This window comes from Typha latifolia, chromosome 3, assembly GCF_019914945.1.
Source record: "Typha latifolia isolate L0001 chromosome 3, TyphaL0001v2, whole genome shotgun sequence".
Taxonomy (NCBI): domain Eukaryota; kingdom Viridiplantae; phylum Streptophyta; class Magnoliopsida; order Poales; family Typhaceae; genus Typha; species Typha latifolia.
Window position 1 is genome coordinate 858,907 of NC_133088.1, and position 27,742 is coordinate 886,648.

Sequence of the window (27,742 nt, forward strand, 5' to 3'; positions counted from 1 at the left end):
GCAAAGCAGGCAGACGTCGTCAACACGGTTCCCCTTTTACTCCGCGCCACGAAAGGGGAGGAGAGAGGGCGGCAACCAGGTACCCTCATCAAGCAGCAGCTCGTGATTCGTGCGTACCAAGTTAGTAAGGACGGTGACTGATCCACCGCCACCGCTTCCATTTCAAATAATATTCTTTTATAATTCTTTGTTTTAAAATTATTTATTTTTTGTATAATAGGAAAGAAAACGACAGATGCCTGCCGGCTATCGCTGTGTCGCGCACGCTCGTAGATATCCATCCATTGTTATATTACTCGAAAATATCGAATAAAATTGTAAGTAATTTTAATTCTAACAACGCCGAGTCGTAATTTTTCGAACTGATTCGAAGTACAGAAATTAGATTTCCCGTCTCAGCGGAGAAAAAAAAAGGAAGTAGAGCGAGTTGAATTATTTACAAAAGTTTCTCCCTCACTGATCTAAAAAATAAGATTTGGCTCTCTAACGAACGAGGAAAAAAAAAGGAAATTAATTCTTTCTATTTCTACCCCTCGAAGGTGGCGCTTCTGAGGTCGGATCTGGATCTCGAATTGGAAAACAGCCGGATCAGGCGATCTCGGGAGGAGGCGGGCAGTTGAGATCCAAGGCGAAGGGGAGCATCTTGGGCGGCGGAGCCAAGTCGACGATCGATGACGAGTCCGAGTCGCTCTGGACTCCTCCGGTGAGATGCGCCTGGAGATCCGCAACGGGCTGCCGGGGCGGCGGCGGCCTCACTGTGAAGCGGCGGCCGCTCGTGGCGGCGATCTCCGATCTGCCGATCTGATCGAGGAAGAAGAAGTGGTAGGCTGGTATGCCGGCGGCGGTGGCAAGGGGGTAGCTCCGGATAGGAAACCTTGCACCGCGGTGGAAGAGGTCGACATCGAGCGACGGGGCAAGCGGCACGGCGAGAGGCGGCACCGGCGCGTCGCGGCTCGAGGACTCGACCGTGCTGCTGGGGCTGCTCGGGCTCCCGCCATTACCAGCGGCAACGTTGTTGTTTTGGCCGGCTTCCTTAGGGTGAGGAAAGTTGGTCTTGGCCTTGGACCCCCGGAACTCGCGTGCAGCGGCGTCGTATGCGCGCGCTGCCTCCTCGGCGGTGTCGAATGTCCCCAGCCACACTCGGCTCTTCTTCCCTGGGTCTCGGATCTCCGCCGCGTACCTCCCCCACGGCCGCTTCCGGACTCCCCGGAAGTGCACTTCCTTCCCCATTCCCCCGCCGTCAACTCCGCCCTTAGCCGCCGCCGTCTTCTCCCTCGGTGCCATGGTACGTATCGTTACCCTTTCTCCTTTTTCTCGTCTCGTATGAATTGATTGATTGGCGTAGGAGAGCTGTGAAGGCTGGGGAAAGAGGGGCTTTATTATTTATAGAAGCGGAAGGTAAAGGTTAAAAAGTTAAAAAAGAAAAAAAGAAAAAAGAAAAAAGAAAAAGAGAGCGAGCGGTGGAGCGTAGGAATTGAAAATCTTTGGCCCAGTCAACGAATAGTTTGACTGCATTGTCCCCGCCGCCCCTCGTCCCGATCGTGGCGGCATTTAATATTAGCCGCCGCTCTGCCGCTACACCTCAGAAACTGACTCGTTTTAGGACCCCGTTAATAGGAACCCCGTCGATTTCATGACGCGTGGCCAATAAGGAGAGAGTGCAGCGACGTTGGAATAGCGCGTGGGTCCCCATCCATCTGTCGGCATCGGCCGCTTGTGCGCCGTGTAACTTGGATCACGGAGGTCGGGAAGCGAGTGGGGCCCAATGGGCCGTTATACCGCTTGAACCGGTCTGTTTGGCCGACAGGTCGTACGCTCATCCCCACAAGAAACCCGATACGTGTCCGGAATTTACCCTCGTCCCCTCGCGTGAAGCGTGAACCCATTCCTCTCCCTCCAACCGGCGTCCCGCGCGTGGGAAGCGCAATTATTGATACTTACGCAGGAGGAGGTGCGCTATAGGGTTTGAACCCCCGCCCACCCCCGGAAAAAAAACTACGATAAAATTCCCAAATTACACTCTATTTCATTTTTAAGATTTTGTTTTGATTATCAGTCTAAAATTATCGATATTCTTACGTCTTTTATTTTAGACAGTATTACCATTTTAAATAAAATTTATTTTTATCTCTTTTTTGTTTACATATCAGTAAGGATACTTTATAGCAAGTTAATCATTTATATTTAACAAAACATTTAGCCGTATTATGGTCGCATTGTGCTAGTAAATTATCTCGTAGTATGCTCTTGGTCACTAAAATCAGCGTCGATTGAAAGGCGGGCACGTGGAATAAATACGATGTCAGAGGGCGGCTGACACCATTAGCCGATTTGAGTAAGCGGCACGAGAGCGAGATAGCGAAGGAAGCGTAAAAGATAGGAGGAGGGAAAGCTCCCCGTTTACTGGAATTGGAAGATGACGTGAAAGGCCGCGAATGGATAGATTTGGACCATCCATTGCGGTGGTAGGCAGTCAGCCGTCGGATGACCCTCAATATTCGTTGGCATATCGAACCTGGAATAGGAGTGATGGGAAGGGCAACGAGCGATGCGATGTTTATTGGAGGAATCGGTCGATGGGGTCCCTGCCAAAAGATAGAGAAAAGGGTAGGCAGGCCTTATCATTTAGGTAAGAAATTGATTACTCATGAGCCTTTGTCTGCCTGGATACGAGTAATGCTTTGGCTAAGTCAAAAATGTATACCAACCTGCTAGATTCCAAATGTCAGGAATATGAATATCACGATAATACAGCGAAAGTCATAATTAGATAATACATAGGAGGGGGAGGCTCATGACTCGTGAGATGAGAAGAGGAGCCAAGGCTTAGTTTGGAGGAGGAGTCAGGCTGGGCTGGCTTGGATTAGCGTAAGACAGGAAGTAAAATTTGGATTTGGGCCTGGCCGGCCCATACCAAGCCTTTTCGACGACAATATTGAATTGATTGAAGGGGCCGTGGCCACCGGCCAGGAATAACATTCGTAACGCATACATACGAATGGAAACCGATATAGTTACTCCCAACCCTCTAAGCTGAAGCTCCTCTACTAGTTTATTGGGATGCACCATTCACCAACGTTAAGCTTGAACGTTACCCTCCCTCTCTTCTTGAAATCCTTAAAACCATATTAAAAGGACTGAACCATGACTAACATTCCAGAGCAAACAAAGTAAATGCGAAGCCTTCTCACATGTAGATAGCATGCAGCTGGGTTGGTTAATTACAACATCACGCCTCTCGTCCAACTTTTCTCCAATTCCTAATCAAACGGCGTCTCATTGAGATCAAACGGCAGCCCCCTCCCCACTGCCACCTCCGTCGCCGCCTTGGCAACCCCAAGAACCAACTCCGTAGACGGCATGATCGTCGCCGTCGTTGGAGGAGGAGGAGGAGAAGAAGTCAACAAGAACGGGCACCTGAGGTTGAGGTCAAGGTTAAGACTAAGGTTGACGTCAGAGAGCTGAAGCGGTTGCGGAAAGACCAAGTGGTGTGGGAAGTTGGTCTTGGCCTTGGGTCCACGTAAGGATCGCGCGGCGTGGTCGTACGCTAGCGCGGCCTGCTCCGGCGTGTCGAAGGTGCCGAGCCAGACCCGAGTCTTCCTCCACGGGTCGCGGATCTCCGCCGCGTACCGTCCCCACGGCCTCTTCCGCACCCCTCGGTAGTGCAACTCCGGTGCTCCTCCTCCTCCTCCTCCTCCTCTCGAACCCATCGGTCTCCTTTTCTGTTGTTATCTTCTTCTTCTTCCTAGTTGGTTGTTGTTGAAATAGACAATTACTTTGGAGCTAGCAATCGAATGCAGGTAGTGAGTGGTGAGAGCCGCCGCCTGACTTGACGTGTCGCAGGGGGTCTCATGTGACTTCTCCCACCTGCTCCTCACGATGACGTTAGCACTACTTCTGCATACCCCCCCCTCTCCTCCTGCTATACGACCTGACGACGGCCTCTGCCCTCTGCCATCGTCATTTAACTCTGAAATACAAATTGGAAAAATTCGCATATAACTCGACTTGCAATATAAGGTGTTATTTGCAAACTTCCAAAACTGAGAAGGGGGGGTTATTTTGGACTACACGAGAGTAGTACTTGAGGGGTAATTTGACATTAACCTGCTCTGCTCAAAGCTCGATGTGAATCGGACCGTTCATCTCCTGTCCTTTTAAAAAACCGAGGCAGTTAAAAAAAAAAGATAATAATAAAGAGAAAAGCTACTAGGCTGAGCTTTAGATATAGAGAGCGTGCGTCCAGCAGAGGTGGTGTGCGTGTCGAGCAGTGGGACGAGGAGGCCTAAAAGCCGTAGGAAAATGCTGCAGTCTCGATGCCCACGTGGAAGGCAGCGATGCCGTGTCGTGGGGAAGGGAGCAGCAGAGGCCAGACGCGTCTATCTCACCTCCAGCTCTCGACTGCACGAACGTACTGCAACCTGCTTACTTGGCACCTTTAACTCTCTTAACTGAAGAAAAGTAATGCAGACGCGGCTGGACATGATCCCCCCTATTTAGCCATCGCCATAGTTGGTGGACGATGGGGGTACCGCCGTACTGGGGTTCGGTAGCTGAGGAGAAGGAAGTGTTCAGTGACACAAAACATATACATATAATATATATATGTAGTAATTGGGCTTCCAACTTTCTAACTCGGCCCGGTTGAGCTGGCACGAATCAATTGGGCCAATACGGGAGAGCAGTGGCTTCAATACTGCGAGGCTTAATTTGCAAAACGCTCACGATAACTTGATAAGGCTGCTGGATATTAGGAGGAATATAAGAAACAATATGATCACTAGTCATAACTTATTAGTTCTTTCCTCTTATAATATTAACTGTGTTTGTAGAGTGTCTGTGGTATTTTAAAAATTAAAGACAGAATGAACCAAATCGTGGCAAAAATTATTTGGTCCACTAGAAAATGTTATACAAGCAAGACTTTCTATGGCCTCGTCCGCCACAATAATGGGAGCTCCCTCGTTCTCTCGATCCTGATCTCACTACGTCTCTTCCCACCTGTGGCCACGACTCCATCTACCCCTTCTCCAATTATTCTCCTCCTCTATTCTCGCTCTTATCCGGATTCGTAGAATAAGTAACACACAGCATAATATATTATATTGACAATTACGAAGGAATAAGAAAAATAAAAAAAAATGAGAGGATACAGTAATCCACCGCATTATCCGATATAAACAATCCGAATAAGACATATCCACAAGCAATTATTCTACAAACCCCCACTTCCTCTTCCCTCTGTTTCTTTTAGTTTACTCTGCCGCACACCGTTTGAACCACTCTCTCTCTCTCTCTCGTCTCTCTCTTTCTCGTCACAGTCTCCCAGGGTAACATCTCGCCTCATTGGTAGATGCTTTCTTTGATCCTTCTTTGATCTGAAGAGATATTTGGTTTCGTGATGCGATCGTAGGAATAAGTCGCCATGGCGCCGAAGCCGTTGGACTACGAGTCACTGAACGAGAATGTGAAGAAGGTCGCGTATGCTGTTAGAGGAGAGCTTTATCTACGCGCCTCAGAGCTCCAGAAGGAAGGGAAAAAGGTCTTGCGATTACTCTTTTGTGTCTTGCTTCTATTAGCGTTTTTTTCTTTACCGATTTCTTTAATTTTTGTCTTTTAGTCATTAGGGATCCAAATATGTGTTTTTGCTTCGCATTAGCGGTTGTAGGAGTGAAGATTTTCTTAAAATAATTGAATTCCAGTTCTCTGTAATACAATACAATTAACTAATTTACACTTTATTAGAGAGATACGGATATCGATGCAGAGTATGAAAGTATGCTGTAGGATAAGATAGTTGCATTTGATTGGAGAACTTTGCTTATTACGGCTAGAATTTGTACTAAAAGGCTACAATGTCATAGTAAGTGACAGGGCTAAATTTTTAAATATAGTTGACGACTTGAGTATTCGAGATTCAAGAAAGGCATATATGTTTCATGATTGGTCATTTTGATGTATCGCAGCAATAGTTACAACAATTATGTTGGTCACTTTATGAGCGTGTGTATAAAGCATCAATAAAATTTATTGAAACTTTTGTCATATTGATCATAGTTTGGTTTTCTAAAAGAAAAGCCTGAGAGGCTGAGAGCTTGACTACATATGCATATTGTTTGAGAATTGAGATTATTGTGATTGTGAAGTATCTTCCTTATGTTTCATACTAGTTTCTTTTCTTTATCCTCTGAAGTTTCTGTTATTCTTGCAGATTATTTTTACAAATGTTGGCAATCCTCATGCTTTAGGACAGAAGCCACTGACGTTCCCTCGTCAGGTGTTAACCCAAACTCCCAAATGTTTTATAGTATTTTCTGCATGACTCCTAAAATTGAATGCAGCACTTACATTTGTATGTTTGAGATCATTGCTTTATAAATGGTTATCTTGCATCTTACTAACTAATTTATGAGAACTGGTTAATCACTTAATCTATTTAGAGTTAAATCTCCAGCTGAGATTCTTGTAAAGAATCTAAAGATGCACGCTTACATACTACTTTACTGCAGGTGGTAGCATTATGCCAAGCTCCGTTTTTACTAGATGATCCAAATGTTAACCTTATGTTCCCAGCTGATGCCATTGCAAGAGCTAAACATTATCTTTCACTGACATCGGGTGGTTTAGGTAATTTACTTTATTGATTAGCATGTTATTGCACCACAGTTTCTACGCCCTAACTCCTAACAATGTCAAATTTTCAGGATAACATAAATGTGCTTCTCAGAAGGCTTAGAAATGTTTATATTTTATATCCAACATTAGTCTACTTCTCTTTGTAAAGAATGACCATATGTTAGAAACTCTCCCTCTTCCCTCTCTTGATGTTCTTTTTATCTCACAATCAAGATAAATAATCTATATTTTCTTTTCAATTTTCTGTTACTACCTTTAATACTTACTGTTTTGTTTCTTCTCTTTTACCTTTTGCCTTTTCTATTATTTTATATTGGAAATTTATTTTTCTTTTCGATCCTTATGACCCTTCTTCTGCGTAATTTCATCTGAAAGGGAATAGATAGCTAGACATTTCAGGTTTGTACACCTATGTGTTTTTGTCCACCTTGACAACCTTCTCAAGAGTTTATTTAATGTTCTTATAGCCTCTTGCAAATTTATATGGTTAAGCTTATATGAATTTGCATATCATTTCACATAGCTGTAAACCTTCTGGTCATAATACTTTTTTCCTTTCTGTTGGATTTGATTATATATATATATATATATATATATATATAATATTTCAAATATTTTGTCTTGTTTATCTATCAGGTGCATATAGTGATTCACGAGGTCTTCCTGGAATTCGGAAGGAGGTTGCAAACTTCATTGAGAGGCGTGATGGGTACCCTAGGTAAGCTTATAAATTAAGAGTCTCTAAGAGTAGGCATTATCTGATTCTTACAAGATTTCAATTTATTAAGGTACCTTATTTTCTCGTTGCTGATTGCAGTGACCCAGAGCTTATTTTTCTCACGGATGGTGCCAGCAAAGGTGTAATGCAGATATTAAACTCAGTTATCAGAAATGAAATGGATGGGGTATGGTTCTGCATTTAATGAGTGTATTGATGCTTTTAGTGGAAAAGCCATAGGAATTTTAAAGATGTGTAGTCCTATTATAAGCTCTTTCTTATCTCTTGCATTGGATGGTTGGCTATCTATTGGCAGATTTTGGTTCCCGTTCCACAATACCCACTTTATTCAGCTGCAATCTCTCTATTTGGTGGTTCCCTTGTCCCATATTATCTAGAAGAGGAGGCAAATTGGAGTCTTGACTTCAACAATATTCGCCAATCTGTAGCAGCGGCACGGTCAAAAGGAATAACTGTAAGTGTTCTTATAATTTTTTTTTTGGGTTGTATTATGATTCATCCATAAAATGCATTTGTATCTAAATGCGTTCATCCATTCTCACCTTGCCAACAAAGGAGCAGAAGGAGAAGGGAAGGGAGATAGAGAGGGTGTGGTAATGAGGGCAGTGGAAAGGGTCTTCTCTCCCACTGGCCCACCCACCATGGTAGACCTTTGCAAGAAAACTATGTATCCAGAGAGAGAAAAATTCATATAACCCACAATTTTCTAAGCAAACTATGATTCCCCAGGACCATGTGGGGGACTTTGCTTTCCCATACAGGCTTTAACTGTTGTTCTCATCACTTATAAATTATTGGTTCACTGTCATGTTCTTATGACTCTTCATTAACTGAGATATGAGAATAATCAGTCCCCAAGTTTTATATGATCGGCTCAAACCCATGCTTAGTATGCAAGATCTCTTCTTTCAAACTTTTTCCAAATGAATTGTAAATTACTGCACTATTAAGTATTAACAGTTAAGCCTTACATGACGTTTAATTAGCATAACTCTGCAGCAAGTGCATCATTTATAATTTTCCTGAGTAAGCTTTTCACCTAATATGTTTATATATTACTCAAGGTGTACAACTGCAACAAATATTTTGTTGGAAGTTATTATCCATCCAAAGTGCTGTCATCCTATATACTGCTCTTAGCGCTCTATGTGCTTTTCTCTCTCTAGGATTATCCTTAAGAATACTACATAGTTTCCAGTTTAATAGCATCTCAGAAAGAATAATTTAAATTTGTGCAGCTTAGTATTATGTTTCAACTACCCTTAACAGCTTAGTCTATTGGCATTGCATTGTATTTCTTCATTAAATATGTTGATGCTTTCATTATATTTCTGAATGTCATTCAAATTTTGGTTTCTCAGGTTCGAGCAATGGTGATCATAAACCCAGGAAACCCTACTGGTCAATGCCTTAGTGAAGCCAATATAAGGGAATTGCTGAAATTTTGTTTCAGAGAAAATTTAGTCCTACTTGCTGATGAAGTTTATCAGCAAAATATATATCAAGATGAAAGACCATTTATAAGTGCTAGAAAGGTACAGATAATTCTTATTTGAAGCTGTCCAATGAAGTATTGCTTGGAATAATTCTTCTATCTGAATTTGGTTACTCTTTGTTACTTCTAGATATTGTTTGACATGGGTCCACCTATGAGCAAGGAAGTTCAACTCGTGTCTTTCCACACTGTGTCCAAAGGATACTGGGGGGAATGTGGACAACGTGGGGGATATTTTGAGATGACTAACCTTCCTCCTAAGGTGATGTTGAAGGACTATAATCTTGAATGTTGATGTTTTTTTTTTGGATTATTGCGTAATGTAATTGTACGATCTAAGAGTTTCTAGAAAAATATGATTTTGTACTCAGGAGAAAAACTAAATCAGCTGTCAACATAGAGTTTATGCCTATGCTCTGACTGAGACAAATGAAGTAAACAAAATCAATAAATTAATCTATCAGAATGAGTAAGATCAGATACATTTGACATTCTGTGAATAAGTCAATAAACCATATATTGCAGACACATTATAAGTATTTTGATAGTTTTCCTCATATAAATTGCTGATTTATCTCTTTGTATTCTATCACAGACAGTAGATGAGATCTACAAGGTTGCATCTGTATCACTCAGTCCAAATGTCCCTGGACAGATCTTCGTAAGTGAACAGCTCCCAACCCTTTTTATTTAAGTGTTTATGGCCCATGCAAATTGCTAGTTATGATACCCTTATGGGTCTTTAGTCCTTGAATCTTGTCTGTGTAGAATATTCTCACACAAGTGAGAAGAAATAGAGTAGAAGTGGTGATGGATATAAGTGATCACAGCTAGAGGAGCTGAGCTGTTCACCAATAGGTAACCTAGTGCCCAAGAACTTTCATCAATGTGGGATATTGGGAGGGAAAATATAAGGGCCTTATCCTAACTATTGGGAGGATGTTTGCATGAATGGAATGTGCACCATCTTCGTGCATGCTGGCAATCCTTACTATCATACTGAGACCCTCAAGGGGATTCCCGCACCACAATGTTGAAAGGTAGAAGCCTTGCTATCATACTAAATGATGCCTCAATGGGAGGTCACCATTCCTCAACAACATCCAAGCCTATTTTGGAGTTTGGACAACATGTGTCAACTAGAGCATAATCAAAAGATGAGGCGGCTCCAAAAGAATTGACAGATTTTCACTGCTACCTAACAACCTAAACTGAAATCTAGTGATTGATCCCAAAATTTCAAACAAAGCTGAAATGATAATATAATGATGTTCCACAAAAGCTACAGAACACTGACAGGTAGGGTAATCTACACTCTTGGTTGTAGTTTTGCCTAATGCAGCATGTTTAGAAAGTAAATCCATACGTGAGACCATCTATTTGACTCCTTCCACTTTCTTTTTATCTACTTCCTTTGTTCATTTATAGCCACTAATCTTCTTGTCAATTTTTACCTGTGTGAGGTTTCCTTTCAAGGGGGATAGTAGTTTTTTTTTGCATATCAGTTATGTGCTTTGCTTTCTTGGAAGTTATGTTTTGATTTTAACTGTATTTGTCATCACCTAAGACAAAGAATTCCTTTACTTTTCAGCTAGGATTGATGGTTAATCCCCCAAAACCTGGAGATATCTCATACTTGAAGTTTGCTACAGAAAGGTTTGAGGAGATGAGTACTTTAAGTAACAATTTTTCTGTCTATGCAATTTTTAATAACATGGACCTAGTATTCCTTTTATGGTTTACCATCCTCTTAATTTTTCACTACTTAAATAATGAAAATGTTTGAGTCGAATCAAGGATGGTCATGCCACAAGCACAACCTGTGCCGACCACCAGTCGGCACGGCACGTGTCGCGGCACTTGTTGGTCATACCGCAAGAGAGAAAAAAAAAAGATGAGGGAGACTACTCACTCACCTTCACTCTTTGGTTTTATCATCACCCATTGTTCGCATGCCGGAGATCGTCGATGAAGCACTGCTCGCATCCATTGCTTCAACGTCGATGGCCTAGCTCGAGGAGGAAGAAAAGCTCGGGCAGGTCGGGTGGGTGGGTTGAATAAAAACAATTAAGTTGTGGATTCGGCGAACGACGAGCGACGATGAAGGCAACTGAAAGTTTGACGACTTTTTTCGACAGCGAGCGAATTGTTGCTAGGAGGGGTGTCGTGTGGCACCATTGGTGCCATGTGCCAATATGCTGCCGGCACAGCCATTGTTGAGTCAAATACTTAGGCACACAAAGAGGTTTTCCTTCACATGGTAAAATTATGTGCAATTTCATACATGTAAAATTTTGACTAGTAAGATATCTATTTTGTCTGTAGATGTCCTAAATGAAAGATATACTCTTTAAGTAATTACTCAACAAATTATTTCCAATTTCATGCTGATAGTTATGACAATGAGCTTATCCATAGTATTGAAATTGATGTCTCTTGTAAGTTGTAACATGAATTGATAATCTTGGATAAATACATTAGCAGATTAGGATCTCAATGGCCTAGAATATACTCCAATCAAGCTAAGCTGTTGATGGATCTCTTTTTCTCGACTATTGAACTCGTCCATGCTTAGGAATCAACAGTGCTAATTTGTATTAGAACTTGAGCAATAGTAATAACTGTTATGGAATCTCTTGTAATATATGAAAGAAAGACATAACGGCCTAGAATACTACAACAAAGGTTCTGACAGATCTCTTATTTCTTGATTATCAACAGTGCAAGTTTGTATTAGACCATCAGATACTGGCTGACATTGACGAGTAGGTTATCTCTCCTGAAACAACAGAATACACTAGTGTTGACATCCATCCAATTGCTAGACAAATACAAGTAGCATGCTGACGTGCTGAAAAGTGAAAACCCTTTTACGTTGCATGTGTGCTACTTCTGGATTCCTGGTGCTGAAAACCCTTTTACGTTGCATGTGTGCTACTTCTGGACTCCTGTTGTTTCTTTTCTAGTGGTAGCTTAGCATAAATCATTATGGAAGCTAATTGAATCATGCTGGAGTATAGAAATCTTAAAACATTTGTGAAAGATCCTGAACTTGCATTATTTTGGTTACTTGATAGATATAATGTTCTATTATATGACTTTGCAGCAAGGCGATCCTTGAATCCCTAAGGAAAAGAGCCCATATAATGACAGACGGTTTCAACAGTTGCAAAAATGTTGTTTGCAATTTTACAGAAGGTAATAGTAGCAAGTTTAATATCTCTATTTTTTAGTATTATTAATGTTTCTGTTAGCTTACAACTAATGTGAGACATTGTTTCAGGAGCTATGTACTCATTCCCTCAAATACGCTTACCACAAAAAGCAATTGAGGCTGCCAAAATGGCCGGGAAGGCTCCTGATGTTTTCTATTGTCTCAAGCTCTTGGAAGCAACCGGCATCTCCACTGTTCCTGGTTCAGGTTTTGGCCAGAAAGAAGGGTAATTATTCTATAATTCCAACCTTAATTGTGGCTCCCAATTAACTCTTGCGATATGTTACATATTGAGCTATACATCTTAGTGTCTCTGCAAGTTCCTAATTTTATTTGGCAACAAGATTCTGTTTGAGTGTAAGAATGGAAAAATAGATCATGTTTAGTGGTATGGATGTTTATTGAGAACCCATTTGTTTACTTGAAACAGGGTATTCCATCTAAGAACAACCATCTTGCCAGCAGAGGAAGATATGCCAGCAATAATGGCCAGTTTCAAGAAATTCAACGATGCCTTCATGGAACAATATGAAGGCTATGGAGGCTACTCGAGGATGTAGGTTTTGTAAGGAAACCAAAATATACGGAAGGAACAAGGCAAAGAAAGAATTTCATCATCTCTTTGAGGGTGGTTAAATTCTAAGATATCTTATTGTTAACTTCTAAAGATCTATAATTGTTTGTATAGAAAACGAGAATGGATCCACTCATTGTAATAGAAATTGCCAAGTCAGCAATTCATCTTAACTCCAATATACTCTACTTTTCCTATCAAATCTATCCTTGTGCCACTATTAAACTTTTGCTCAATTTTCTTTCATGTTAAAAGCTTTTGATTTCGTGAATGGCAGCTACAGTGCCAATTTGAAGATCCATTTGATAGCTAGCTCATATCTGGAACTTGATGCCTTCAAATTCTAGTGATGGATGCTGCAGTGTATTTCTTCATAAAACTTAAATTTCAAATTTGTTTTCCTTTATTATTGATCAATTCCAAGTTATTGGTCCATTCCAACATTAGGTTTGTGAATTGCTTGTCCGGGAGCATTTGCATCAAAAAGTTCTTTAACTTTATATAATAGTAAGATTAAAATTTTATGTGTATTTTCTATAGAAATTATCTTTGTTATATAAAAATATGTATTTAGTGTATAAAATGAACGCACTAAGTATCTATAAAGAGTCTAATACTACTGTTACAAAAACTTAAAAGACTTTTTAGTACAAATGACCAGCTTCTCTGTCACCTTTCATCAAACTCTCTGTGAGTTACTAGAAGTGAAAATTGCTTGATAGAGCCGAGCTCACAAATAACCTTGGCTTGGCTTCAGTCTGACTGACCCCCATGAGAATGAGCAGGTTGCAGAGAGCTTACAAAACTCAGTGGCGTCCTGAGAAAAATAGCTTCCAACTCTACTTAAAATCAATTACCATAAGAAAAGCTATGCTGGTCAACAGATATCTACAGTTAGTTACTAGTTATAATGTAAATTATGTGGGTAAACGGATGCCCAATATTCGGATTCTTGGATATAATTGTACCCGGATCCGAAAATTCTTTTAAATCACTGTCTAGGATTCGAATCCGAAATGGATAGCAAATCTGTACCCGTAGTCTCGTATCGGATCATTCCGGGTACAGAATCGGGTCGGACTTGCCCGTTGTCATCTCTGCCTTTCGGCCTATCTATATTACGGGTAATCCTGGCTTTCCATTCCGCGCTGCTGCTCTGTTGTTATTGTTGTTAGGGTTTTACTCTCGGCGGCGCCTCGTAATTCCTCTTTGAGAGTAATCTCCCGATTCCCGAAGAATTATTGTTGTTTTCTTGTTCGGGATTTAGGATCTTTGTGGCTTCTTGAGCTCCAATTTTTCATTAATTCTTTTTTTTTTTCCTTTTTTGTTAGATCTGAGATCAAGGAGAGCGAGTAGCATCGTACCAATGGCATTGGTGAGTTTTCTGCGATTGTGATGTTTCTTCTCTGATTTTGTCTTTAATTTCCCCTTAGATTTATTTTCGCGACCTTTTCTCCCTGAATTCATCTGTTGGACGTCTCTGGTGAAGTACTTAGGATGATTCTTTTTTGTAGGAGATCTCGGTTTTTGATTCATTTATTTACTTTCGTTTGGTGCTTAATGTTTCTTACTCGTTCTCCTTCTCATGTTAAGATATCGACGTGTAGTTCATGTAAGAGTGCCTCATGAATATCTTTCGCCCCATCTTGGTTTGCATGTTCGCGATAAGGTTTTTTTGGCTATGTTACTTGTGATAATTCATTATATTTGACGTTCAGGCCTTGTAGATAGATGTATACTTTATGTGGTGCAGGATGAGACATTTTCATCCCTTCAATTCTTATTTCCTTGGTGTATAGAATTGAATTTAAGACAAAAAGATACTGTTGGCAGAGTCTTGATATAGTTGGGTTATTGTCTAGTTTAATTAGGGAGACTTTATCTTGTATTCAAATTTCTTACATCAAAATTGCATTAGTTTGTAATCGTAAAATAATACATTAATATAAAGTTCACTCCCTTACCTTTCGGGGACATAAAAGCTGCAAAAGTATGTGAATAAAATTGGATGTTATAAATGTAGAATTTGTAACTTCCAAAAATACTGTTTTCTTTTGTATTAGTGCTGCTTCCACTGAAGGTATACTTCATTGTACATCTGATTGTTTTGTCTACTGATATCTGCATTTTACAGGTACTGCATTCCGGCAGCGGAAACAAAAATGCGTTTAAGACTCTTATTGCAGCAGAATACAGTGGGGTCCAGGTTGAACTGGTGAAGAACTTTGAAATGGGTGTTTCAAATAAAACTCCTGAGTTTCTGAAGATGAACCCAATAGGGAAGGTAGATCAAATTTAGCTTATTGAAGGTCTTAGCTAGATAGAAACTTTGATATTTTTTGTGCATCTGAATGTGATCAACTGGATTGATTGATGGTCTATTAGGTTCCGGTATTGGAGACACCTGATGGTCCTGTCTTTGAGAGTAATGCCATGGCACGCTATGGTATGAAAGGATCCTGTACTTTGTAAATATTCGTTTACGTTTGACTATAAACCTTACACTTTGCCTTTCAACCTGCAGTCACTTGCTTGAAGGCTGATAACCCTCTCTTTGGTTCTTCAGTTATTGAATATGTAAGTCTTTCATTTAACACAGTCAGCACTTTAGCTTTATGTGATACTCATTGTGATTGATAAATTGTTTCAGGCTCTTATTGAGCAGTGGATTGACTTTTCATCAATGGAGATTGATGCAAATATTGGAAGATGGCTGTATCCAAGACTCGGATTTGTCCCCTATATTCCTGCTGTGGGTTTTGAAATTTTATGTTACAGTCTTATTTTCTGTAGAGCTAGCATTGTAAATTAAGAATTTTCACCGAGGAGTTTTTCTGTATAGGTGGAGGAATTTGGTATATCTGTTTTGAAGAGGGCACTAAATGCTCTGAATACTCATCTCGCGGAAAATACATACCTTGTTGGACATTGTGTGACTTTGGCCGACATTATAATGACATGCAACCTATACTATGGCTTCAGTCGGATCATGACCAAGAGTTTTACTTCAGAATTCCCTCATGTTGAGAGGTACTTTTGGACTTTGGTTAACCAGCCAAACTTCAAGAAAGTAATAGGTGAGGTCAAGCAAGCAGACTCAGTTCCGCCCATTCAATCACAGAAGAAGCCTGCTCAACCGAAGGAGCTATCTAAACCAAAGGAACCTAAGACAGAAACCAAGAAAGAACCTGCAAAACCTAAGGTGGTGGAGCCAGTAGAGGAAGAAGAGGAGGCACCCAAACCCAAGCCAAAAAATCCTCTTGATTTGCTACCCCCTAGTAAGATGATATTGGATGAGTGGAAGAGGCTATACTCGAACACAAAAACTAACTTTCGTGAGGTTGCCATCAAAGGTACATTTTGTACTATCCTTCTCTCATTAGTAGTTTTTGTTGCATAACTGGCCCAAGTGATAGTTCACATAGTGGAGCACCTTTCTTCCAGTTTTATTTGTAATAACTTGAAATCACATGTATCTAGCAATTATAAGATAGCAGATACTGCCTTAGTTATATCTTATAGTCAGACCATACTTTGTTCAGTTGCAGATGATGTTGCCTTTGACTTGAGGTTCTTCTTAGACTAAAATATACTTTGAGTAACTGTTTTTCCAGATCCGAGCTTAGTGTTCTTTTAGCAATCAAAGTCCTAGTACCCTTGCATCTTGCTTCTTGTAGCTTTTTGATAGGTATGAGATATATATTACATTGTTGTGTCCACTTGTGATCAAATTTCATTTGCTAGAGTTGCTTCAGAATTTGCTTTATTCTATTCCAGTGTTCATGTAGGCAACTGTATTTGCCTCAAACTTAAGGAGCTAAAGTATATCATATCAGCTTCTTTCACCAGTGGGGTATTTGAAATTTCTCTATGATCTTACTTATGCACGACCATTACCTATCTATGCACTTCTGCAAATGTGATGCAATAGGTGTGACATTCTTGTTTCTTTTAGATTCTTTTTCGTAAATGGGAAAGTTCTCTGTTTCTGCTATTTTTGTTAATTTCTTTTCTTATATTCCATAAATGGTTCTGTACTAGTGTTATGCTATACTAATATTTTGGCTAATAATTGACTTGCTATTTTAATTCTTTTTTTTTCGCTATTTGTATGACCACAATAAAGTATATACTGAACTGTTATTCTTTGTTTTCTCAAACTGTATCAAGAAGACTTGACTTTATTAACATGTGAGACGTGTAAGCTGGCTGCTGTTTGATTAGTTGATTAGTAAGTCACTTTTATCTGATTTCTCTCCTGTTGGCGGGTCTAATGACATCTATAACTTATTAACTTGCAACAATTTGAGATGTATTATGTTATGATATTTGTGCACTAGAATATTCCCTTAGTTATAGTATCATTTGAGTTTTAAAGAGCACCAAAGCTAATTATAAACTACATAAGTCTTCTACACTTAGGAGAGTGCTGTTGTGAAGTTGCAACCTCTTTAGTTCTATTTCAAACTAGGTTGAAATTTTCAGCTGATATTGCTATATATTATGTGCTTTGGAAATTGGAACTGCACAAGTTTTTCCCTTTGCATATTTAGTGAACTCCTGTTTACTCTGATTACTTCTGCCTCACACCACAGCCTACTTGATATTTTCCAGGTTTCTGGGATATGTATGACCCAGAGGGTTACTCTTTGTGGTTTTGTGACTACAAGTACAATGATGAGAACACGGTGTCATTCGTTACCATGAACAAGGTGGGTGGGTTCCTGCAGAGAATGGATTTGGCTCGGAAGTATGCATTCGGTAAGATGCTCGTTATTGGCTCGGAACCACCTTTCAAGGTAAAGGGGCTCTGGCTCTTCAGAGGGCAGGATATCCCTCAGTTTGTGCTCGATGAGTGTTACGACATGGAGCTCTATGACTGGGTCAAGGTAGACATATCTGATGAAGCACAGAAGGAACGTGTTAATGCCATGATTGAGGATCAGGAACCTTTTGAGGGTGAAGCGTTATTGGATGCCAAGTGCTTCAAATAAAAACACTATTTAGATGGTTTATTTTCTTTCTCTTTTATGCTTCAATTTTGATGTTAAAACTGTTATCCTATTCGGTCTTAACACACTAGTTACTGGTTGCTTGAAATTTTGAGATGATGACATTGACATCTTAGTTTAACTTATCTATGGTATGGAATGGATTTGCAGAGTTATTGTCTGAGGTAATAATGAATACCCAATCTTGAGATTCTTCTTTTTCCCTTCTTTCTTGAGAATCGATTTACTTTTGTCTTTTTTATAAGAAAAGGTCGACTTGCATTGTTCATTCCATATGCACTTTCAGTATTACAAAAGATGCTGCTTTATACAATGAAGATCTTTCATTATGGTATGTGGGATTATAATAAGCTTAATTTTCAAGCGTTCGACATTGTTGCAATTTGGATTTCTACTAGATCTTAGTTGGAATCCTTCTCCTACTGGTATGAGAGCTCCTAATGTTCGACGGACATATTTTCAAGTTCGAACTAGTTACAGAATATAGCTCGAGACATTCACGTTCCAAACCTTACGGCGAGCTGCTGCTCGTGAGCTAGTTCGTGTCAGGCTTCATTCCACGATAATATTTTTTAGTTTTGGGTGCCTTGATATGCAACTCAATTTGGGATCAAAGCTGGGCTGTGACGGGTTTATTCTCTCTACGATGATGAGAATACAATGTCATTCGTTACCGTGAACAAGGTCAGGGCCTCAGGGGGCTCTTGCTCTATGACTGGACCGAGGTCGACACACCTCATGAAGCACAGAAGGAGATGGTCAATGCGATGATCGAGGATCAGGAGCCCTCTTGAGATTCTTCCTTTTTTCTTTCTTTTTTCGAGATGTGATTAATTTATTCCGCTTCTCTAAGTCTCACTGGTTTCGTGTCTTCGCTGCATGCTTGCTTTGTACACTGCGTATGCACTTCCAGTATTACAAAAGATGCTACTTCACGGAATGGTCTCTTAATAAGCTTCATCTAGACGCGTTTAACGTCACTGCACTTTGGATTTCTACGGATCATAGTTGAAATCCGCCTACGACTGATGTCAGAGCTGCCTAATCTTTGACGGTATGTCCATGGAAATGATACCAGCTGAACCGTGTCAAAACTTTCTACATATTGAGATGCTCGTGGCTAAGGGTGGGTGTCAAAATAAACGAGCGGATTAGATTTAACTCAATTAGAGCTTAGACGCGCCTCGACTCAAGCTAAGCCGAGCCTAAATTTATTTTGGAGTGCCTCAGTTTGGATAGGATAGATCTTTGTAAGTGAATAAATAGCTTCCAACCATTAGGCAGGCAAACTAGTGCGCAAGAATATGAATTTCCTTGCTGTCGGAATTGGAGCCGTTCCTATTTCTAAATCCAGATCCGACCCGTTTGCACCCTTGGAGTCGTTCCTCTTGCTCTCTATATAATCGTAGATGAATAAAGCGTCACACTACTCTCCCTTCTGCGCTGCTCGTCTGTTCCTAGGGTTTACACTGCGCCGCCTCGCAAGTCCTCTCTCAGTAATCGCGGTAGTTCTGTTGTTCGGGATTTACGTTCTTTTTGGCTTCTTGACCTCCATTTTTTCCATTAATTCTTTTTTTCCCCACTTTTTGGTTAGATCTGAGATCAAGGAGGCGAATATCATCGATCCAATGGCACTGGTGAGTTTTCTCCTTTTGTCGTTAATTTCCCCTTACATTTAATTTGGCGATCTTTTTCCCTAAATTCTTCTGTTGCACGTCTCTGGCTAAGTACTTAGGAGCACTCTTTTTTTTTTTTTTGGTAAGAGATTTCGGTTTTTGATTCATTTATTTACTTGCGTTTGGTGCTTAATGTTTCTTACTTCCTATGTAGTTCATTTAAGATTGCCTCTTGAATATCAAAGCCCGATAAGTTATTTGACTTTGTTATTTGTGATATTTCATTATATATGATGTTCAGGCCTCGTAGATCGATTGTATACTTTATCTGGTGCAAGATAAGAAACTTCCATCCCTTAATTTCTTATTTCCTTGGATCATAGAATTGAATTTAAGGCAAAAAATATATAAATATGGAGGATAAAGAAGAAATACAGTAGAGAGAAAAATCTAAATGGAATATACTCGAAAATATCTTTTGCTGTTAAAATACTAATCCACAGTAGCCATTACCCCAAATTAAATTAGGAAAGGAGGATATAATAGTAAAATACTGCTCCCAGATACTGTTGGCAGAGTCATGATATAGTTGGATTATTGTCTAGTTTAATTAGTGAGACTTTATCTTGTATTCAAATTTCTACCATCAAAATTGCATTAGTCTTGATACAATTATACAATAATATATTAATGTAAAGTTCATGTCCTTAACTTTCGGGACATAAAAGCTGCAAAAGTATGTGGATTAACTTAGATGTTATAAATGTAGAATTTGTAACTTCCATAAATATTGTTTACTTTTGCATTAGTGCTGCTTACACTAAAGGTATACTTCATTGTACATCTGATTTGTATTTGTCTATACAGGTACTGCATACCTTCAGCGAAAATAAAAATGCGTTTAAGTCACTTATTGCAGCAGAATACAGTGGTGTCCAGGTTGAACTGGTGAAGAACTTTGAAATGGGTGTTTCAAATAAAACTCCCGAGTTTCTGAAGATGAACCCAATCGGGAAGGTAGACCAAATTTAGCTTATAGAATGTCTTAGCTAGATAGAAGCGTTGATGTCTGAATATGATTCAACTGGATTTATTGATGGTCTATTAGGTTCCGGTATTGGAGACACCTGATGGTCCCATCTTTGAGAGTAATGCCATAGCACGCTATGGTATGAAAGGTTCCTGTACCGGTAAACTTTTAGTTTACACTTGACTGGACTCTTACACTTTCTGCCTTTGAACCTGCAGTCACTCGCTTGAAGGCTGATAACCCTTTCTTTGGTTCTTCAGTTATTGAATATGTAAGTCTTTCATTTGGCACATTCAGCACTTTAGCTTTATGTGATGCTCATTGTGATTGATAAATTGTTTCAGGCTCTTATTGAGCAGTGGATTGACTTTTCATCAATGGAGATTGATGCAAATATTGGGAGATGGCTGTATCCAAGACTCGGGTTTATCCCCTATATTCCTGCTGTGAGTTTGGAAGTTTTATGTTGCGGTCTTATTTTTTGTAGAGCTAGCATTGTAAATTAAGAATTTTCACTGAAAGAGTTTTCCTGTGTAGGCGGAGGAACTTGGTATATCTTCTTTGAAGAGGGCACTAAATGCTCTGAATACTCATCTCGCGGGAAATACTTACCTTGTTGGACATTCTGTGACTTTGGCCGATGTTATAATGACATGCAACCTATACTATGGCTTCAGTCGGATCATGACCAAGAGTTTTACTTCAGAATTCCCTCATGTTGAGAGGTACTTTTGGACTTTGATTAACCAGCCAAATTTCAAGAAAGTAATAGGTGAGGTCAAGCAAGCAGACTCAGTTCCACCCATTCAATCACAGAAGAAGCCTGCTCAACCAAAGGCGCCATCTAAACCAAAGGAAACTAAGAACGAAACCAAGAAAGAACCTGCAAAACCTAAGGTGGTGGAGCCTGTAGAGGAAGAAGAGGAGGCACCCAAACCCAAGCCAAAAAATCCCCTTGATTTGTTACCCCCTAGTAAGATGATATTAGATGAGTGGAAGAGGCTATACTCAAACACAAAAACCAACTTTCGTGAGGTTGCCATCAAAGGTAAAAATTTTTACTATCCTTCTCTTTTTACTACCTTTTGTTGCATAACTGGCCAAAGTGATAATTCACATAATGGGGAACCTTTCTTCCAGTATATTTGTAATAACTTGAAATCACATGTATCTAGCAATCATAAGATATCAGATACTGCTTGGTGATATCTTATAGTCATGTTTTGTTCAATCGCAGATGATGTGGCTTTTGATTTGAGGTGCTTCTTTGACTAAATATACTTTTAACTGTTTTCCCAAATAAAATTGAAGTGCTCTTTTAAGTTTTAGCAATCAAAGTCCCACCACTGTTGCTTCTTGAAACTTTTTGGTAGCTATGATCTATGTATGACATTGTTGTGTTCATTTGATAGAGGGCCTTCAGAGTCTGCTTTATGCTGTTCGAATGTTCATGTAGGCAACTGTATGTATGTCTCAAACTTTTGAAGCTAATGTTTTTTGTCCCATTAGCTTCTATCACCAGTGTGGTGTTGAAGTTTCTCTATGATCTTATCCATGCACCACTGTACTGATGTGATGCAGTAGGGTGTGAAATTCTCGTTTCCTTTGGATGTTTTTTTTCCTTAAATACAAAAAAAACCTTTTACTGCCATGAATGGTTCTTTCTCAGTGTTGTGCTAAACCAATACTCCGGCAAATAATTGACTTGCAATTTTAATCTTTTTCTCCCTATTTGTGTAAACACAAATAAAGTGTTGCACTTTGTTTTTTCAAATTGTTTCAAGAGAAATTTATTAACATGAAAGGCCTGTATGGCTGCTGTTTGATTAGTTGATTGGTAAGTCACTATTATGTGAGTTCTCTCCTATTGACGGGCCTAATGATATTTATGATACTCATCACATTTACAAGTTTGACCTTCTGTAGCCAGTAAAAATATGACAGGAGGTGTATAACTTATTAACTTGCAGCAATTTGAAATGTGTTAAGTGTTGAATCTTATGCAGTAGAATTTTCCCTTAAATATAGTGTCATTTGATCTATAAAGACTAAAGAGCATCAGAACTAATTATAACCTACATAGGTCTTCTAGACTCTGTAGATTGCTGTTGTGAAGTTGTAACCTCTTTACTTTTATTTCAAGCTAGGTTTAAATTCTCAGTTGATAACGCGATATATTTTGTGGTTTACAAATTGGAACTGCATAAGTTCTTTTCTTTGCATATTTAGTGAGCTCCTGTTTACTCTGATTACCTTTGCCTCACACCACACCCTACTTTATATTTTTCCAGGTTTCTGGGATATGTATGACCCAGAAGGTTACTCTTTGTGGTTCTGTGACTACAAGTACAATGATGAGAACACGGTGTCATTCGTTACTATGAACAAGGTGGGTGGGTTCCTGCAGAGAATGGATTTGGCTCGGAAGTATGCATTCGGTAAGATGCTCGTTATTGGCTCGGAACCACCTTTCAAGGTCAAGGGGCTCTGGCTCTTCAGAGGGCAGGATATCCCTCAGTTTGTGATCGACGAGTGCTATGACATGGAGCTCTATGACTGGGTTAAGGTGGACATATCTGATGAAGCACAGAAGGAGCGTGTTAATGCCATGATTGAGGATCAGGAACCCTTCGAGGGAGAAGCCTTATTGGATGCCAAGTGCTTCAAATAAACTCTCCATTCGAACTGTTTCCGCTCTTTTATGCTTCTATTTTCTTGTTCAAATTGTTCTCTTTGTTCCGTTTGAACTCACTGGTCACTGGTTTTGGTGATATTTAGGTGCACTGTTTGCTCGAAATTTTTGAGACGATGACATTAATATTCGTAGTTTAGCTTTACTTATGGTATGGTATGGATTTGCTCAGTTATTGTCTGAAAGTAATAATGAATAGTTAATCCTGAGATTTTTTTCTTTTCTTTTTCTATTTTGAGATGTGATTTGCTCCGCTTCTCCAAGTTTCATTGGTTTCGTGTCTTTGTTGCATGATTGCCTTGTGCGTTCACATGCATTTTAAGTATTACAAAAGATGCTGCTTTACAAAATTTAAGCTTAATTTACACGTACTTAACTTTGTTGCACCTTGGTTTTCTGCTGATACGGAATCGCCCTAATGTTTCACAGTATATCGTTCTATTTTTATTTATTGTGTAGATAGTGCCGTAGTGGTGGTATGTAGGCCAAGTTCACTTAAATTCTTTTTTAAGTCTAGTATAAGTTTCTTTATACTAGTAGCTATAGTAAATAAATATTTATTTATTGCACTACTAGTTTATTAATACTATTTTTCTCACAATTAATTATCATTTGACTATTATATTATCATCATTCTTTTCTCAAAAGTAATAATATTGTTTTCCTCTCTTTTTTCAATGTTTTTTCTGTTGCATGCAGATAAATAGCTTTCAGTGCTTATATTGGTCTACATTATATTTAAATATGTAGAAAAGTTTATTTGTAGTGTAAAGAAATATATTCGCATTGTATGGTAAAATGTTTGTATTATCTTATATCTAAATTTGTAAGAAAATTTGAATGTTCGCACTATTATCTTACATTTAAATATGCAGAAAGCATAGAAAAACTTATTTGTGTTCAAAGGACCGTACTATCTGATATAAACTCGTATCATATTTAAATATAAAAAAAAATTACATAAGCAAAGATTAATTCAAATTTTATTTATGTATTAGTTTTTTTTTTTCATATCTACTAAGAAATATTTTGATATTTTGGCATAAAGTTTCACTGTTTTTTAATATATCAAGTCTAATTATTACATATTTACACCTTGTATTAATTTACAATTAAACACCATAATAACTTATGTCAATATAACGTCATATATAAGTATAACATAAGTAAGTATAAATCTAGAATAATTGAACGTGAAACTTATTCACAACTAAATGCCCGTGAATTTTATTCCACAATTGAATGCCCCATGGAATACACGATAATCTGGTTTAACAAAATGCATATCAAAAGATAAGTTGTAGGATCCCATATTTAACTAATACACTAATCTTCTGATAGTTATGAGCACATTTTTCATGAACTGTATTTTTGGACTACTATTAATGCCATGAAAATGGCTTCTACAAAACTATTAAAATCCATAAAATCTGAATCCACTGAATACTATGGTAAGTTGGTAACAAGCATAACTTGTATCTAACCTAGATTTGCTACCCTGTTACAGTATAATGTACAACGTAGCTGGAAATAGAGCTGCTGGTAAACACATTTTCAGCTTATAGAATGTACCGCACATTTGGAATCTTCACAATGTTCATCTGGTTGGTAACTATCATGTGCATCAGTTACTCACGATTACTTCTTCATGATAGCCATGAAAGCTATTAAATATCATCTGCATCGCTTCCGCTTAGGCGGGTATCAATATAGAATTCTGACTCAAATCCGTCAACTATTCTGTCCCTACAAATTAAATTTGAGATACCGGTTATCGCACGCTTGCTATAATAACAACTAGAAGAAGTAATCCTTTATTCACAACTACCTTGAAGAACAAATTTGATAGGAATGGGCAAAATCTACCTTTCAAGAACAAATTTGCCTTCTTTGTACTTTTGACCTTTTTCATGTGCTGCCTCCTAGATTTAACAGCAAAATACAGTAAACCATGGCTGTCGATAGTCGATACAAACCATACAATAGGAATAACCCATAGAATGCCCATAATCATATAAAGCACATATTAATGAAATAGGTAAAGACGAGTGAGCATCAAGCAGCACAAGTAAGAAGAAGTAATGTCGCGAAAGAATTTAAGTCTCAATCTATTCAGTCCACTATGAAGAATGAAGCACTATGCTAGAAACCATGCAACCAAACTTGATTTGCAATATCTATTGTGTGCAACATCATAAAGACTGCGGATTCTGTGTACCCTTATCTCAGCATCACGTGGTTAAAATATCAATAGCCTAAGATTAGCTACTGGTTTTATAATAAAGAACATTAGCACCAAAGTCTTGTTAATCTTGTTGCTCTGTTCAAAGCCTCTCTCTCCTTTGTGTAAGTGTACGTGTCTCTCTGTATGTGCTTGCACAAGCATGTAGGAAGGTATCTAAAGAATCAACAAAGGCCTTAGATGCAGATAAGGAAACTTACATATTTCCACCCAACAATTTGGCCACAAAAGCAGCAGAATATGTCAGCTACAGTATGCATTCCTGAAAGCAGCATTCTCTCTTCGAGGGCTCCAACTGAGATGTTTGCCCTAGAAAACATGGGACAAATTCACTTTGTAAATTAGTACAATGGGATCCTCAACGTGAAGACCTTGCCAGAACTAAAGCAGCTGCAAATAATAGTTCACAAGAAAATAAACTCGACAATCTTCGGTTGAATAATGTGTTTTCTGCAGAAAGACGACCTATCAATGACACTGAAGAATGGATCCTAAGCAGCATTTGAGCACTCGCAGATTATGGGTAACAAGCGTGCAAGAAAGTTAGACGACTCGGGAGTTACTTTCAGGCATGGAAAAGTGCAGATTTAGGGCACTTAGAGAGCTGAGAGAAAACTTAGACATCTCACAACTTTTCAGACTCTCATTATAAAAATCCTAAGACCACTAGTCTAATGTCAGTGAGTATCCAGAGAATGATCTGCAACTGTAGATTTACAATCCCAAATATCTTGTCTTATGTTCTGCAAATAATTGAAATGCCTACCTCCTATATAAGGTATGTAGATCCATAATTGTAGTATCTAAAGTTTGAACACCTGTGGACAAAGACAAAAGCACAATAAATGTGACATGCCTTAGAGCTCCATTTCTCTAACTGATATCAACAAAAAATTCCTTTCCTAATCAACTCCAAGCACAAAATCCGATAGATTCACTCAGAACTAAATCCACACATCAAGCAAGAAAAATAAGATATGACTGCAAATAACATAGTTTGTAGTACGAAGAAAAGAAATCCATCTGTAACATTATGTTTTTGCTTATGGAATTGTTGATGAGAGAATATTACCTGAAATTTTTTGCCAGGCAAGATAAACCAGCCAACAACAAAGCAAGGATTAAAGTTCAAATCTAGATCATGCAAAGAAAACTTACACGCTATTAAATAGGTATGCCTTTCCGCGGTTACTATGGAATGACTGAGGCAAGTGACAGACAAAAAAGAAGAAGTTAGATCGGACCCAAAGGACCGCTCATATATAATCAAACAGAAAAGATTCTCAAACTGAAGGTTGTAACATAGAGAGAGAGAGAGAGAGAGAGAGAGAGAGAGAGAGAGAGAGAGAGAGAGAGAGAGAGAGAATAAAGCTCAAATCAATTATTGAATTCCGAATGTAACAAAACAAGAGATAAAGAAAAAACCTAAAAAGAAGATAAAAATCAGGGGATAGATCACTACGAAGAATACAGCTCATCAATTGGAATTCATGCATACAATATGATAGCACTCAAGATTAAAACTCAAGAAACTGAAAAAATAATGAATTTTAACGAGCAAACTGCTATCACAGAAATATGTACAGCTATATAAATTGATCATCAGTCCTAAGCAATTCATGAACGACTCAACAATCCCAAGCAAAAGCTATTGGGGTTTTGCACTTAAGCATGCAATCGGGAAGTATCAAGAAGTCCCAAGATAGCGAAGCTCCAACACACTCAAACAGAGGAGTAAGTAAGTACTACTTGAGAATCTAAAGCATGGCGTAGTAGGAAACAATCTTACCCTGGAGATGAGATCGTCGGCGACGGCTAAGTGGGTGCGGCAAAACCGGCAGCAGTAGATCCTGCCGTCCAATTCCACGGTAAAAATCCTCCCCATCCTCTTCTCTCTTGCTCTCTTGTATCTGGTTTTGGGTTCGGATCGGTTCCTCCATTCTTATATCGGTCTTAGGCTTGACACGTGGAATGAGAATTTAGAAGGAATGGAAAATTTACAAATTTCCCCATTATTTGGCCAATTTAAATATACTTTCACGTACGTTAAGTTTATTTAGCTCCTTTTAATTTAAATAAATTGCAAATATTAATTAATTATTATCTAGGAATATTATAAGATTTAATTATCCGAATAAAAATATATGTTGGTGTGTAGAGAAAGGGCTAGTTTAATCACTTTGTTATTTATTCATGGTGAAAAAAAAATTAATACTAATAAGACACTGTTAGCTTTAAATAAAAAAACTATCGGTTGTAATTTGTTCTGCATCACATCACATGAATTCCTTTTTTGAAGAAAGGAAAAAAGATCAGGAAACTTCCTTACACCAATAAATCTCACCCAAACACAGCAGATATACAAAAAAAAAACCCAACAAAACATCTAAAAGGACACTCCATTCCAGGAGTCCCACAATGTTATGTCAACCACAAAACTACCAGTTTCTTTTGTTTTGTTATGGATGTTATATATGGTTTAAAACTCAGTG

At 38.8% G+C, this 27,742-nt stretch overlaps 5 protein-coding genes across 8 annotated transcripts; 3 read left to right on the plus strand and 2 right to left on the minus strand.

Moving 5' to 3' along the window:
• Positions 1-353: 353 nt before the first annotated feature.
• LOC140783524 (ethylene-responsive transcription factor 4-like) lies at positions 354-1,603 on the minus strand. The gene has a single exon (XM_073130429.1). It carries the CDS (start codon positions 1,282-1,284, stop codon positions 589-591), a length of 696 nt encoding a protein of 231 aa, XP_072986530.1. The 5' UTR covers positions 1,285-1,603; the 3' UTR covers positions 354-588.
• Positions 1,604-5,124: 3,521 nt separating this feature from the next.
• LOC140784176 (glutamate--glyoxylate aminotransferase 2) lies at positions 5,125-12,860 on the plus strand. The gene is made up of 14 exons (XM_073131421.1): positions 5,125-5,330; positions 5,414-5,542; positions 6,212-6,277; positions 6,510-6,627; positions 7,273-7,354; positions 7,454-7,541; positions 7,671-7,829; positions 8,737-8,910; positions 9,001-9,132; positions 9,466-9,531; positions 10,462-10,526; positions 11,977-12,068; positions 12,154-12,310; positions 12,515-12,860. The coding sequence occupies exons 2-14, from the start codon at positions 5,426-5,428 to the stop codon at positions 12,642-12,644; spliced, it is 1,446 nt and encodes a 481-aa protein (XP_072987522.1). The 5' UTR covers positions 5,125-5,330; positions 5,414-5,425; the 3' UTR covers positions 12,645-12,860.
• A 918-nt stretch (positions 12,861-13,778) lies between these two features.
• On the plus strand, positions 13,779-17,825 carry LOC140784131 (elongation factor 1-gamma 2). The gene is made up of 8 exons (XM_073131350.1): positions 13,779-13,873; positions 13,990-14,033; positions 14,793-14,942; positions 15,044-15,104; positions 15,183-15,235; positions 15,309-15,410; positions 15,501-16,011; positions 17,273-17,825. Exons 2-8 carry the CDS (start codon positions 14,025-14,027, stop codon positions 17,650-17,652), a joined length of 1,266 nt encoding a protein of 421 aa, XP_072987451.1. The 5' UTR covers positions 13,779-13,873; positions 13,990-14,024; the 3' UTR covers positions 17,653-17,825.
• A 1,136-nt stretch (positions 17,826-18,961) lies between these two features.
• Positions 18,962-23,153, plus strand: LOC140783426 (elongation factor 1-gamma 2-like). Its single transcript, XM_073130318.1, has 8 exons — positions 18,962-19,175; positions 19,265-19,307; positions 20,154-20,303; positions 20,395-20,455; positions 20,535-20,587; positions 20,661-20,762; positions 20,854-21,364; positions 22,608-23,153. Exons 2-8 carry the CDS (start codon positions 19,299-19,301, stop codon positions 22,985-22,987), a joined length of 1,266 nt encoding a protein of 421 aa, XP_072986419.1. The 5' UTR covers positions 18,962-19,175; positions 19,265-19,298; the 3' UTR covers positions 22,988-23,153.
• Positions 23,154-24,208: 1,055 nt separating this feature from the next.
• On the minus strand, positions 24,209-27,162 carry LOC140783427 (protein yippee-like At5g53940). Of its 4 annotated transcripts, none has more exons than XM_073130320.1 (5): positions 27,040-27,162; positions 26,409-26,452; positions 25,451-25,559; positions 24,875-24,930; positions 24,209-24,748 (listed from the first exon to the last, which is right to left on the minus strand). In XM_073130320.1, the coding sequence occupies exons 1-5, from the start codon at positions 27,133-27,135 to the stop codon at positions 24,676-24,678; spliced, it is 378 nt and encodes a 125-aa protein (XP_072986421.1). In that variant the 5' UTR covers positions 27,136-27,162; the 3' UTR covers positions 24,209-24,675. The 4 variants fall into 4 exon arrangements, with proteins under 4 accessions (XP_072986421.1, XP_072986420.1, XP_072986422.1 ...); XM_073130319.1 differs by having other exon boundaries at positions 24,209-24,754; positions 27,040-27,161; XM_073130321.1 differs by having other exon boundaries at positions 24,209-24,754; positions 24,837-24,930; positions 27,040-27,159.
• Between the last annotated feature and the right edge of the window lie 580 nt (positions 27,163-27,742).

What these genes read in the sequence shown, in the direction of transcription:
- LOC140784176 (XM_073131421.1), top strand. Translation starts at nt 5,426, where the DNA reads ATGGCGCCGAAGCCGTTGGACTACGAGTCACTGAACGAGAATGTGAAG. An exon ending in CATTTATAAGTGCTAGAAAG is followed by an intron (nt 8,911 to 9,000) that starts GTACAGATAATT and finishes TGTTACTTCTAG; the next exon opens with ATATTGTTTGACATGGGTCC. An exon ending in TGACTAACCTTCCTCCTAAG is followed by an intron (nt 9,133 to 9,465) that starts GTGATGTTGAAG and finishes ATTCTATCACAG; the next exon opens with ACAGTAGATGAGATCTACAA.
- LOC140783524 (XM_073130429.1), bottom strand. Translation starts at nt 1,284, where the DNA reads ATGGCACCGAGGGAGAAGACGGCGGCGGCTAAGGGCGGAGTTGACGGC.
- LOC140784131 (XM_073131350.1), top strand. An exon ending in TAATGCCATGGCACGCTATG is followed by an intron (nt 15,105 to 15,182) that starts GTATGAAAGGAT and finishes TTCAACCTGCAG; the next exon opens with TCACTTGCTTGAAGGCTGAT. An exon ending in TCGTGAGGTTGCCATCAAAG is followed by an intron (nt 16,012 to 17,272) that starts GTACATTTTGTA and finishes GATATTTTCCAG; the next exon opens with GTTTCTGGGATATGTATGAC.
- LOC140783427 (XM_073130319.1), bottom strand. Translation starts at nt 27,135, where the DNA reads ATGGGGAGGATTTTTACCGTGGAATTGGACGGCAGGATCTACTGCTGC. An exon ending in GCATACCTATTTAATAGCGT is followed by an intron (nt 25,560 to 26,408) that starts GTAAGTTTTCTT and finishes CATGTTTTCTAG; the next exon opens with GGCAAACATCTCAGTTGGAG. An exon ending in GGCAAATTTGTTCTTGAAAG is followed by an intron (nt 24,755 to 24,874) that starts GTAGATTTTGCC and finishes TTTAATTTGTAG; the next exon opens with GGACAGAATAGTTGACGGAT.
- LOC140783426 (XM_073130318.1), top strand. An exon ending in TTATCCCCTATATTCCTGCT is followed by an intron (nt 20,763 to 20,853) that starts GTGAGTTTGGAA and finishes TTTCCTGTGTAG; the next exon opens with GCGGAGGAACTTGGTATATC. An exon ending in TCGTGAGGTTGCCATCAAAG is followed by an intron (nt 21,365 to 22,607) that starts GTAAAAATTTTT and finishes ATATTTTTCCAG; the next exon opens with GTTTCTGGGATATGTATGAC.